Source organism: Amphiura filiformis, chromosome 7, assembly GCF_039555335.1.
Source record: "Amphiura filiformis chromosome 7, Afil_fr2py, whole genome shotgun sequence".
NCBI classification, from domain to species: Eukaryota; Metazoa; Echinodermata; class Ophiuroidea; order Amphilepidida; family Amphiuridae; genus Amphiura; species Amphiura filiformis.
Window position 1 is genome coordinate 13,467,870 of NC_092634.1, and position 14,058 is coordinate 13,481,927.

At 35.1% G+C, this 14,058-nt stretch overlaps 1 protein-coding gene across 2 annotated transcripts in view; it reads left to right on the forward strand.

Annotated features, from left to right (window-relative positions):
- Nucleotides 1–9,777: 9,777 nt before the first annotated feature.
- LOC140156763 (uncharacterized) overlaps nt 9,778–14,058 on the forward strand; it is a 58,976-nt gene continuing 54,695 nt past the window's right edge. The window contains exon 1 of one of the 2 annotated variants that reach the window (XM_072179724.1): nt 9,778–10,118. In XM_072179724.1, the coding sequence (XP_072035825.1) occupies nt 10,007–10,118 (112 nt within the window). In that variant the 5' untranslated portion in view covers nt 9,778–10,006. The remainder of the gene's footprint in view (nt 10,119–14,058) is intronic. The other variant, XM_072179723.1, reaches the window with a different exon arrangement.

The window sequence follows — 14,058 nt, forward strand, 5'->3', positions numbered from 1 at the left end:
ATAACTGAAGGAATTAAAATGATACACAGGTTTTTCTCTCAAAATCACTTCCCATTTACTTGGGTGGGTTTTGTATTCATGTATTCAATTGTTTCCTGACCTTAGACACAACATTAGAGCTGATTTCTGGCTTGTATCGTAATCACAACTAATTGTGTGCGTCATTATTTCCTTTCTCACGATTCAAGGGCTCTAAAATTCTTCGATATTGCCGTGATCATTTCGGCTCGCATTAAGCACAAATAACCGTTCGACAGTTTATACCAATATTATGTTATCATTCTGTGAAAACCCCAAAGAAAAATGTCAGAATTCGTATACTATTGCTTTAAGGAGGTAAACGATCAGAAAAAATATTGTTTATGGTAACCGCGTGTCCATTGCATAATACCATGATGTTATTACAAACGCAACGCTCAAAAGACGCGTCTGGATTTAGAACAGCATTTGGTTTGGGTAGTGCAACAAAAGCAGCTATAAAAGGCACCAGGATAAGAAGTGTGACGGGAAAGATGCCCTTAGCGAAATGGGATTAATATACAATTTCGGTCAAATTTTTAATTTGGTTACTCTTTGCCAAATATTATAAAATAGTATAACATAATATAAAATAGTACTAATAACAACTGTCAGGAAATTTTTCTGATCATTTTAAGCCAAAATAATGAGATAAAATGGAAGAAAACTTACTATCTCAGCCACTTAACGGAAATGTTCTACAGGGAAGTCTATATTAAAGTCATAATACTATAATTCAAATGTGCTCTGTTGTCCTAAAAACACAATAAATTTGGCTGAATCCAGTTAGGTGTAAGTTGGGACATGTGTGAAAATTACATATATGATAATAAAAACAATAAATTTGAACAAAATTGACAAAGCTCATTTTGAAAAAGATTTAAGGCCTACATTATGCTTTAAGGTTAACAACTATTTAAAACTGTTGCGATTTGGTAGTCCACAGCATCTTGTGAATGGTAGTGAGCTTTGACAAAAATTGCATTGATCATTTCATAGCGAGTGTAAAGAAGAATTCAAATATCACAGATATACTTTTGTAGGTCCTGTGGTTCTGAGTTATGTTGTAAAGAGGGCTGAAACAAAAACACTTTTGTAAAACGTATAAAACTCATAAACAATGATAAATCAAGCAAGTTTTCAAAGTATATGATTCGTAGAATGAAATTTTGCAAAACATCAACTGATTAAAGTGTTGTTATTTTCAATTTTTTTGGCTGCTTCGACCAACAATACCTCGTCTACCCTTAAAGGAGTTTGTTTGACCATTGCGAAATACCCAATCATCGGTCGACTGGCGGCGTCAACAGTTTAACCGCGTCCGCAGCCTGCGCGTCCGTTTTGTTCGGAACAATAGAAACTAGGCTCTGAATGTATAGTTATTTGGATAGCAAAAGGTAAAGGAGTCGACCCTGTATTTTAACAGGACGGAGTGCTCACCTCTCTTAGCGAATCTTAAGCCAGACTCCGCCATGAAATGGTGCTGTGGGGAGGAGCCTCCGCAGCGAGTCTGTTACCTTCCCAGCATTTAAGAATGCCGGTACCCATTTATACACCTGGGTGGAGATGAGTAATCGAGATAAAGTGCCTTACTCAAGGGCACAACACGATCGGAGTCGGAGCCCGTTCTGCTCGGCCACCGTGCTCCCAAAATATAGCAAAATATATTTAAATTTTCTCATCCTTAAATTAAAAACAAACCCTTACAACATTTCACACCACAAAATTGTGTAAGTTCAATTCAATGATTTTGAGGGTGTGTATTTTACCTAAAAAAATAGTTCCGAGTCGAATTCAGTAGCAGGCTCAGGGTATTTATAATCATAAATAACATTTCAGGTGTCTAAATTAAATGACGGTATCTTTTAAACAGATATTAATAAATATTTTTATAGTTTTCATGGCTCCTGCTTTTTCTAGATTTTTTGAAGTTAAGTCGTGAAAGAAGAAAGAACAATCATAAGAGATTCATAACCTGCGTTGTCAGCGCGACCCAATCGGACAATACGTGAACACAAATAAAATGCGTCCTTTATCTTTTAATTTTAATTACAGGTTAATGTTTGCTTATTACTGTTTTCAGATATTTACGTACAATCCAGACAATTTTATTTCAGGACCGAGGAAGGAAATTCCGAGTGACGCAGCATTGAGGATATTCTGAATTTCCCTTGGGATACACCCCTCTAAATGTCTTCTCATCTAAAGAGTCTAAAGCAAGATTATTTATAAATTATTTATAATACTCTGGAAACAACTAACGCACCGTGATTAAACTATCTCTACATAATAGCCCAGGCAAAGTAAGATTTCACTCTAAACTAATTGCAATATTGTTTTCACTACAATATTCTACCAGGTTCCCCTAAACGCCACACTAAACGTCCAAAAATCCCGTAAGGGAAAGTGGTCTAATATGCATAAAACCAAAATGGCCGATCATGCCGGGGTTTAAAATTGCAAAGTTGGTCAAATCTGGTTACAAACCATCCCAATGTATTGCTCTCATCACAAGGATTCAGAAAAAGTTAGAGTTAGGGGAAAAAAGGCCAAATATTTAGGTTGGTTGAAATGTGATCTCTAAATATTCGACCATTTTTAGTTTTTGATACAAATTAGACGCCTTTCTGCTACGGGGAGTTTTATAATAATAATAATAATAATAATAATAATAATAATAATAATAATAATAATAATAATAATAATAATAATAATAATAATTCTGTCGGTCCAGCTTCTAGTCTTGGGCCCAAGCTTCACGTGACTCACGGTTTGTAATCAACGACAGAAACTGGCTGTGAAGGAGACTAGTCACTCCAGACTGGAGTGGCTACATCGTCAATTTCGGAAAAACAACTCTCGACCATGGACTTTAATTGTCGGTTTGTCATTATATAAAACGATAAATCAAGTAAGTAACTGTTTGATTCCATTGACTATTTGCGATCGAAATATACACAACACCAATGACAGAAATCATCAAGAAAAAAATCGAACCAATGACTTGTTTTCACTCAAATTTGTGTCGGATCATGAACCGGAAGTGAAGTGGCACGGACCGACAGAATAATAATAATAATAATAATAATAATAATAATAATAATCGATGATAATTATAATGATAATGATGATGATGCTGATAATGATAATGACCCGACCATCTCGGGTCGAGGATAAACCTTACCCTGGGTAATTGGTGATTAGAGTTTGTAATCTTTTGTCGTACTAGACTAAATCCATCAGTCGTCTACACTGCGCATGTATTTGTTTTATGCTTAACCCAGACAGTTGACGAATGAGGGCAGCAGTCTAATTGAGTACAAAGGGTGGTCCCACAATTACCCCAAGCCGTTTGGTGCTACAGAGTGGCGTTTTATTTTTAATGTTGGATAAAAACGATTGTTAAGGTATAAAACTTCGGGTGTAACCAATAGTACAGTTGTAACTGAACACACTCCTTCGCTTTTATGTTTCAGGCCAGATCGACAGCTGTGTTGGTAAATAGCTTTATGTGTTACGGTTCATTATTCAGTAAGAAAATGATTGTACAATTTATAAGTTTACAAATACATACTCCAAACATTCTCTGCAATTCTTATAAGAAATGTAAGTCAATTGATATTCCTTCCCGTTACATATTGTTTTCAAATTTCCTGAGCATATCTAGCTGCTTTGAACTTTGCCATTAAAGTCACTCAATTGCAGTGAATTAAGAAGTTAAAAAGTAATATTGAAAGTATTTCGCTGCAGATTTAAAATTTCTGTATTTTTGATTCATTGATAATACCCTATGGTGGTTTACATTCTACGTAATCAAATTAGTATACTACCCAAGAAATCAAAATGCCAAAGTGAACATTATGAAAACACCCCATTTTTATGCTTTTAAGTGAAAGCAAGTTAGTGAGATGAGGGAAAAATTTGTTTGTATTCCGTACGGGCATTTAGCGTGAATAAACGAGCTGTAGAGATGTTTTTTGTGTGATTAATATAGAGAGATGTATGTTATCCGGAGGAGATAGTAGTGATGTCATGGATGCAGGTGCCTAGCGACAGATTCATCCTTATAAGGCTGCTGCAATTGGGAGACGATACGATAAAGGTTGTAACTATTCAGATTACACATACACGTACACAATAAATGAGAAAATCTCTTAATACACATGTATTAACTTTTAGATTAACTGATAACTTTGCGTCCTAGAAACATCATTTCTTCCTGAGCTCAGGGATATGACTGACCAAACAGTTTAAAAAAATAAATATTCAGGCTCATTATAAGAAAGCTATTAATTCCTCATACTAAAACAATAAGGACATCGACAAGCTATGCGTATATTGATTTTGGCTATCCAGAGCCCCCTGAAACAACATAGCTTTGTGTATTTGCATACGTCTGTATGTTATGGACATGATTCTAAGATAGATTTCAACAACCACCGACTCTGAATTTCACGAGATGTTGCGACATTTTCGAATGCTCGATTCCAGTGGTCCATGTAGAAATCAGTCTTGGGGCAACTTCGACGTTTTTGTGGAACTATACCTATGTCCAAAACTTGCGTGACTGACGATATGGATAGTCAAAAGTCTAAAAACACACCTATATAATAACACGATTAACCTTGGACGTCCAAAAATGAAGGTTTGGATGTTCAAGATGCAATCTTGACGAATACTATCTAATATGACGTCCAAGATGTCTAAAATACAATCTTGAGATATAAGGGACGTACCATTAGATTCTCAGGGTGGGGGTAGGAAGTTTTTGAAAAAACTGTCCCCACCAACACTAAAAAACCTTTCCCCACCTAACTGTGTATAAATGCGGGGACAAAAACACCTTCTTTCCCCGACCCCAACTTCCTACCCCCCCCCCCTGAGAATCTAATGGTGGGTCCCTAAGGTCACATATCTGACCTTCAAATTTGACAGACCAAAGATACTTCTTCTTGCTTCCCTTTTGTAAAATCACTTTCACCTAGATTTTTGTTTGTTGAAGTTGAACATAAACAGTGTACTTCGGTATAAATGCTCTTTTATAAATTTGCACATGACATCTACAAGTCGCCACACCCTATTAAACGATGTGAGGTACCCGGATGAACACAAACTCCACATGCAAAAGTATAGGCGAAAATAACAGGTCGCAAGGAAAATTGTTCTTGCAAAATAGTGGCATTTATTGCAAAGAAATTAACCACGGAAAAGCTAGATGTAGCTGATATAAAAACTTATAATTTCATTGTTTTGTGCTAAATGGGCGAGCCAATTGGCCTTATCGATGACGTAATGGGATTCTTACGGGCATTAAGGTCAGAACTGTGTAGCTGCCGATGATTTTATTTGATATTTTTTGCACGTGAGGAGAGGGAACTTAGGGGGCTGTCATTTTCTTCGGAAGGAGTGGGTCATGAAATTATTTATTTGGGGGTCAAGACAAATATTTTCCCCTCCCCCTCGTAGTGCCACCACTGAACCCCTGACCCTAATGTTAACGTAAATTGATGAAACTATAGCTTTTATCCTTGTCAGAATAATGACCCTCTGTGACTAATAGAATAGCTGTCCCCGCTCATTCGCTCGCTCACATTCAAGTAACAAAATGGACATAACACCATTTTAGATTGTGTTTTTAAGCACCTCATGTTAAATCGATAATCTGTACACACTTTGACGTACAACTGAGAGTATAAACACGTGGATGGCTGTAAATGATCTAATCACCCCGGCTGGAAGATGTTTAGGAAGATTCTATACGATTCATCACACTCACACGTTATGACAATTTGACGTATATGATGCATGGTTTATTCGGCCAGTGTGGCAAGTTAGATCGTCATACACATTATTGTCGTAGCATTATATATTGTAATTGTATACGTCAATTTGACGTGGCAAAAAACCAAATTAATTTATGAGTGTAAAAGGGGGAGGGGTGGATTTTGCCCAGCCGAAAGGGGGGACAAGTAAATAACAAATAAATAAACAAATAAATAAATAAATAAATAAATAAATAAATAAATAAATAAATAAATAAATAAATTTGTTGTTTTTGATAACATATCACAAATTCGGAATCCTCAATATGTAGTAAATTTGCCTGTTCCTGTCCTTTTCAATGGCATGAGGATTTGGTCACGCTTGCTGGTCTTTGTATGTCGTGCCCATGGGTCACGTCACGTATTTATAAATACGTATTTATAAATATAGTCGAAGCATACTGGTGTCTCTGATTAATATGACCGAAAGGACAACGTCTGGCCAGATCCACAAAACCAAAGAGAAGAATCTGATATTGAGATCGACAGAAAATATATTCTGTCACAAGAAAAAAAAAAAATATTTTCTTATTATGGATTTGCAATATTTTGTCAGTCTTTTTCCAGGAAATTGATCTGTAATAAGACTTTTACCCAGTAATGGTAATGTTAATTGAATAATTAATCGCTATTCCCTTTCAGATAATTCTTCGAAGGTCAATGTCAATTCAAAAGACGCTTGTCAAACCTGACATTTTCAAAATAGTCGATGATATGAGTGATCATATTATCATTTTAATAACTTATAATTATGTCTATAGTAATATAATATTTCGGACGTGAGATTAAGATTGTTTCTGAAAGATTGGTACAGGAGCTTATTTGGGAACCTTTGCTTCGAGGACTTAAAAAGGATGCTATTGGTAAATCCCGTACTTTTAGATATTTATCCTTGTAAGTAAGCAAAGAAACTTAAACTAGTTCTGGTATTAATCTTTCACAAACACATGTACATCTAAAATCAGATGCTGCATGTAAGGACTGAAAAGCACTAAAATATTTTACACTCTAATCTCAAAATTCCATAAGATTCTTACAACAAGAAACTGCGTCTTCTCTCAGTGATGTGCGAGCTAGACGAATCTAGTGAAATAATTCATTCAATAGTCAATGCAATTGAAACCCACAATCCGTTGCGCACATCGTGACTGCGCACGTTTGACTGGTCAAGAGAGCGCCGTAACCACGACAGAGGTCTAATTGATGTTTATGTCCGTGACGTAAGTTTTTGTCAAAATTATTTGCGCTGAAAAATGACACACATTTACATTTTTCTTATATTGTAAAAAAACGATATAGCTATGGTGTTAGTTCAAAAAACCGATGACACCATGTTGACATTGGCTAAATAAGCTGCATTTTCACTCGCAAGGATGATAGTTCTTTCCAGTTCTTGTCGCAATTTCGCCATTTTTGTTTTTCACAGACGATGCACGTGCATGGTATCGGTCCGAGCAATAGAGGCCCTGCATGCTTTTATCGATTGGCTCCAAACAAAGGATTTGAACCGGTGTCCTTCACCGTAATCATGGTGCAGTGCAGTCCATTCAATCAAATGTTGTCATCAAGGGCATCAACCTATTTGATCGTAGTGCATTATTGCAATCATGCTTTTGTTGAATGCATTTGAGAAGTCCGGCATATTTACGGTATGATACGTCATATGCACAACCAGGGAGCCTGCCATACTTGTATAGACCCCTGACTAGCTATAGACGTTGGGTTTCCCCCTTTTATATAAGATTTTCGAATAATTTTTACATAGATTTATCACCATCTTTTCAGTCTTCATTTTCTGTAAATTCAACAAATATTTTGGCGTATATAAAATTGAAATAAAATTCTCTGCATCCTAAACGACATCAACTGAACCACAATTTGGTATCACGAATCTTTATATATGATGTGCAGTTAATATTCATATATTCGTTTATACGCAGGATGCTTCAGTTTTACACAAAAATATTTCATTGAAAACCCGTCCACTCGGCTATTTCAAAAAGGAATCAGACTTCCTTAGAATATGCAATAAATTAGCGTTAAAATCAAATTGTTGTTTTTTTACGCATTTTAAAAACACTTGACCAATGGCGTCAGCTGCTGTGTGCTGTGACGATGTGCGCATCGACGAAAACGTTATTTCCACGCAATGGATTATGGGAATTAGCGATTCAATCCGATACGATAACTCAGCCAATTAAAACTGGGTCATCGCAAACTCTATATCATTGTCAGTCATAATCACTGGGAAATTTTACAAATTGATTGGTGTTTATTCAACTGTTCTGTGTGTATTTTGTGAATCTACAATTGTCAGGCAATTTGACGCTAAAGCTTGATATAAATATAATTATATTTGATTAAGTATTAATATAATTATCTTTGGATAAGAAAAGAATTGTCATTAGTTTCAAATGTTTTGAGATGAAAAAAAGGATAGACAAGAACAACGATTAACTTTTTTTTTAAACCGTAAATGAGATGAAAAAGGAGATATAACATAATTATTAAACAAAACCTCGGTTTCATCAGGTTTGAAGAACAAAGAACAAAATAATTATTTAGTCCTTTCAATTACGCTCAGATACGCCCGATTAGATTTTTTTTAATAGAAAACCATTTGAAATGCTGAATATACGTAAAATAAGTGAAAATTAATGCCGGATAAGTTTTTTGATAGTTGTATGATAGTTATATTTCTTTTGTATGAAATAACAGAGAGTAGAATAACTTATAATACCATAATATGGGCAATTTCATGTTACAGTAAAAATACTGTGTGGGCCTTTGTTTACGAAATGAGACAGTAGTCTGCATATTGTTAACCAGCATTCTTGAAAATGAGAAACATAATGGTTGCAGACTTAACACGGTTTGGAAATAATTTCTTCATATTTTTTGGTGTTATCTAACCTAAGGGGGGACCCAGTAATGGCTGCCATTGAGGTGTAGGAATGCGTGAAAATGGATTCGTCTATAGTTACAACGTACACCTAGTGCAGGGCAAGGCAATACATTCAAAAATAGTTTTCACCTATTGCTATAGACGAATCCAATTTCACGCATTGTGACACCTCAATGGCAGCCATAGCCGCGACGGGGACCCAGCTATCTCACCTAAATGATGCGGCCTTGAAGGGTATTTTAAACTGCATTCTATCACCCGTGTTACACGTAGACAAAAGAATGATGACAGTTTACAACACAAAAGAATCTAACGTCTAATTTTAAGCGGGTTTAATCTACCCAATTGGGCACTCACAACACCTGTTGGTGCATGCGGGGACCATATAATGGCCGACCAAATCCTGACCATGACTTGGCTCGTTGGATTCGTCTATAGCAATTAATCCTGTTACTTCTACGGCGGATAGAAAGGACGATGTAGTATATTACATCATATAGGCTATACAAAAGACGAAATGAAATTATTGATTCGGTAAGAGGTTGATTCGTAGAATAAAATTAGATTTCAACCAAGTAACTTTGTTGGAGATCTACGACATAAAATTGTATTACATCAGAAATTAATATGAAATTGAAATCGCATCTAAACACCATGTCAGCAATACGTACATCCTGATGACGTAAAGACCTTATATTTAAGTTATTCAGCCTCTAAATAAAAATCACACAAACACATCGTAAACTTGATCTAGGTCACAAGGACATTATTTTGAGACCCTAAATATACTAACATTCCCGTATGTCTATATAACATATCAAACATCCAGATTGTTCTCATTATTTGGACGTTAGAATCTAATTAGCAGTGTGTATTACCGATTTACGTTTGGCGGATCTTTCCATTTTAACCACTCCCTATTTACCACTTAATCGCTACCTTTCCGTAACTCATGACTCCCAACGAAACGCAAAATGATTGGTTAATAACTACACATGCGTAGAAAATCCTTCAAAACTCTGAAAGCTCTACTAATATACCGTTAGCAACACAGCATACATCGCAAAGAGTGTTACACCACAAAACGACATTTAATAATCAGGGAAAGGCAGAAAAGACTTTTACTCGCGTACAGGAGCAGCAAAACAAGCAAAGACCATAGAGAATTTATCGCTTAAGTTGAAGAAGTTGCAGTCCGTGAGGAAGTGAGTGAGAGGGTGTTTGGAGGAGCAAACGAATTTGCAAAAAACTTTTCTTCAATATGGTTTCGTTATCAACAACATCACATATCTGTATAGCAGTTTTATCATTGCTGTTTATTTTGGGCCAGGTTGCACAATGCATGTCACTCACACCTTACACAGATGATAATGGTAAGTATGTTTTATAAACTTTTTTTATATAAAATAAAATCATAAAATTCTTGCGTTGATTATTTCAAGAATATTTTCAACGATGCATAAAATTCACTATTTGCATAACACGCACATTATCCTTAGACTTGGGATCATATCAAGGGGTATGTCAAACTTGAGACTAAAGTTGAAAAGAAGAGTTGCGAACGGTATGCCTACTATTTTGTCAAACATTCAAAACACATGAAACCAAGAACAAAAAACAGGCTCACTTTTGGTTAAAAATTGTCATACATTATGATCATATCATATGCCATGTATAACGAGGTTTAGGTTTAGAATGAATGTTTTCTTTGCCTGATTACTTGTGCAACAGTTTTGCACTCGCAGTCTGGGAGTTTCAATTAAATTCAAAATACTTATACTGACTGGAAAAAAGTTTACTTTTATGAAGCGTGTTGTTAGACGATCTAGAAGATTGATAATATATAGGGTAATTCTGGTTTCATTCTATTTATATTTTGCTATTTTATGCATTGAAAGTGTGTCTGTACTGCACTGATTTTACATTGTTACAGTGCGTTATACTTGCGGGAGGGCATGTGGCTGGAAATTGTCAAGAGTTGTGTTAATTTGTGTCAAAATTAAATAAAAATCACACAGCCATCTCAAATTACGGTTGAATTAAACGTTTGCTCACACGTCGCAAGTACAAACCCTTCCTGTCAGGTATAAATAATATTATTTCAGCATTTTAAAGAAATCGTACATTTCGGCTTTAGCCAGTCAAGATAGTAACTTGGTTTTCATTAATTTTTACGTCATTATTTCAGCTTAAAATGACCAGAATACTTTCCTGACTGATGTCACTAATATAATTTTATAATTTTGGCAAAGAATGATAAAATTAAAAATTGACCCAAATCGTATATTATGGGTTTAAAAGGGCATTTCGTGATCCACAGCATCATCCCCCACTTTTCTCCAAAAAAGTTGAGATTTTTATACCACTGGAAACCTCTGGCTACAAAATGTTTATGTACAAAAATATTTCTTGCAGATTAATTCGTTTAGCAAAAATATCGTGAAATTTGAATTACGTTCTGGTACACCAGAACGAAATTACAACACATTGTCTATGGAGCAAAACGCAAAATCAGAATCAACTGAAATTTTTGGGAATAAGCTTTTTTCGTGGATATCTACTGACAAATGTCATAAAAAGAGGATGCTAGGATCACGAAATACTCTTTTAAGTAGTTGTGCTGAATAGTCATATACAAATTAATTTTCAGAGACTTCTTCTTTGATTTTCTTCTTGAGCAATAACTAAACCAGCTATTTATAATTCGACTCGTGAAAAAAAATGTTGTAATGAAACAAGCACTGAAAAAGGTGTATTATTGTTAAGTTAAATGTAACAGCAAGTCATGCCGCATAAGGAGAGGCGAAATGAAATAAACTAATTACATTTGAATCACAGATGGAACTGACTTCCTGTTGAACTTTAAAGCATTGCCATTAATGTTGGTATTATATGGTGAAGCAGAAACTAGAAATATTGTAATAGCAAGGTGTTTAGAATAAAGAGTGGTGATGTGAAATAAACTAATTACATTTGAATCAGATATGTAAGTGACTTCCTTTGACATACTCTCATTTCTATATTATGTTGGTTATTATTATGAAAAGTACATTATTACTCTTACACCATATTTGAGGTGGTTCGATCGCTGCCTATTTTGTGATGTATCTACAGCGAAATCTGTTATTCAGCCTGGGGCTAGTATAGATCATTGCCTAAAGTACCAAGCAGATAAATCATGATATATATTCATACTTGCGGAAGCGAGGTTTTACAAATGAACAAAATATTAACGCCTCAGTATTGGTAATATTCGAAATCAAATTATACAAGCTTACTTTTTAAATACAAATAAAAGTAACATCTTCGGCAAGATTAAAACTTTAATCTTTTGCTGTATACCGGAAGCTTTTAGGTAATCCATAAATACTTTATTAGCCATTTCACGTGTGTATAGATAACATGTGTCCAAATGTGAAGCGATATAGGAGAAGGATATTATTTTTATGAAAACATTTCTATTGCACTCCACAAAGCACCCAGCGCCTTACAAGAAAACAAATACAAAAAGCAATCAAGCAAATATACAAAGCAACATAAAAAGCAAAAAATACAAAAAACAAGCAACAATTAGCTGGATATTTAAGATGAGTCCAGAGCATAAGTTTGAACCCAGACACCGACTTCCCAACTCTGACTTCAGTAGGGAGCTCATTCCAAAGTTAGGGAGTATACCTATGGCAAATAAAGCCTCCTCGCCTGTCTAATAAAGGATAAAAGGGAATTAATAATGCACTAAGGCGTGGAGTAACGCGTCAAAAATCAAATTAATAACTTATTTTACATAAGAAAAAATCACATTACACGCAGTATTTAAGCGCAAGGCTGGCCTGAACGACCCATATGTTGCCTTTTGGTTTAGTAAAACAAGGAAGAGTTTGTACTGGAAAAACGAACACTTGTAGTAACAAGCAATAAGTAATTAGGAACTATGTGACGTAAAGTTGTAGATATTACGAAATGAAATACACTTCACTTTGGGTTATTCCTTCATGTAATTTTACACGAAATTAGGGTTAGGGTTAGGGTTAAGGTTAGGGTTAGTTTAGGGTTAGGATTAGGGTTAGGATTAGGGTTAGGGTTAGGGTTAGGATTAGGGTTATAATTAGAATTAGGGTTAGAGTTTAGGATTAGGGTTAGAGTTAGGATTAGATTACACGAAATAATTACATGAAGGATCGACCTAACTGTGTGATCACAAAGACATAGAAAAATCAATCCCACTTTGTCTTTATCTGATTGTTTTAATAATGATTAAGTCACCTAACCTATATTTAAAATCGATTATGATATTTGGTTGATAGTGTAAGGTTGGATAAAGTACAATTTTATCAGGCATGAAAAAATAGGGCGAGCAAAAATCAAATTAAGTCATTACACTCTGAATGTAGAGATAGTTGACTTCTTGCTGGAATAAATTATATCTATGAAAAATTAATACGCGCAGCAAATATATAGATCAGGAGATACACATTAAAGACCCATTCAGTGATCCCAGCGCAAGTGTAAAAAAATTAACATTGTTTATAAATTGCTTAAAAGTGAAGGATAGGTCATTCAAATTGTCATCTGGTATTTTTGAAATAACAAATTTGGCAAAAAACAAAGAAAACAGCAGTACTGACGAAGTTGAAGCCCCATTCAAATAAATGTAGCTAATTTATATACTGTCAGTATCTAAATTACAGATTCGTGTAAAATGTCTTTTTTTTGTCTTAAATACACGGCTTTCGGCCGAACCACTCACAGCTATGTTAGCACATCTATGACAATGACAAAGGTACCAAAATCTGAATTTTGATGATTTTTACGATCGTCCGGATGAGCAAATCACTGAATGGGCCTTTAAAAAGGTCATAGTTTTGGCCAATATTACATAGTCCTAGTTCTGACTTTATATCACTGACTGATAATATCAATTTGTCTCAAGCAGAAAATAATAATTTGAAATACTATTGAATGTTGTGGAACCACTTTCACTTGAAGTATTTTATAAAACAATCATTTGGCTGACTTCTTATCATGTCGAGTAGGTGCACATATTTATTAATTTACCGGGTATCTACATCCCACATACCCACACCTACATATTCCCGTTTTGAAGTCAATTCCCAGCAAGTTGTTACACTTGGGTTAACCGGGCAAGAAATGTGATGTTGATTGTCTCCGAAAACGAAAACTCGGGGGGCTAAGCGACAGCATTTATTGTAAGGGTATACACCAATCCGAGAAGCGTTTACTGTATTTGGCCCTCTAGTGACGGCAACACAGATGTATCAGAGCGGGAGATTTAATTCGTAATTCAATACGCAT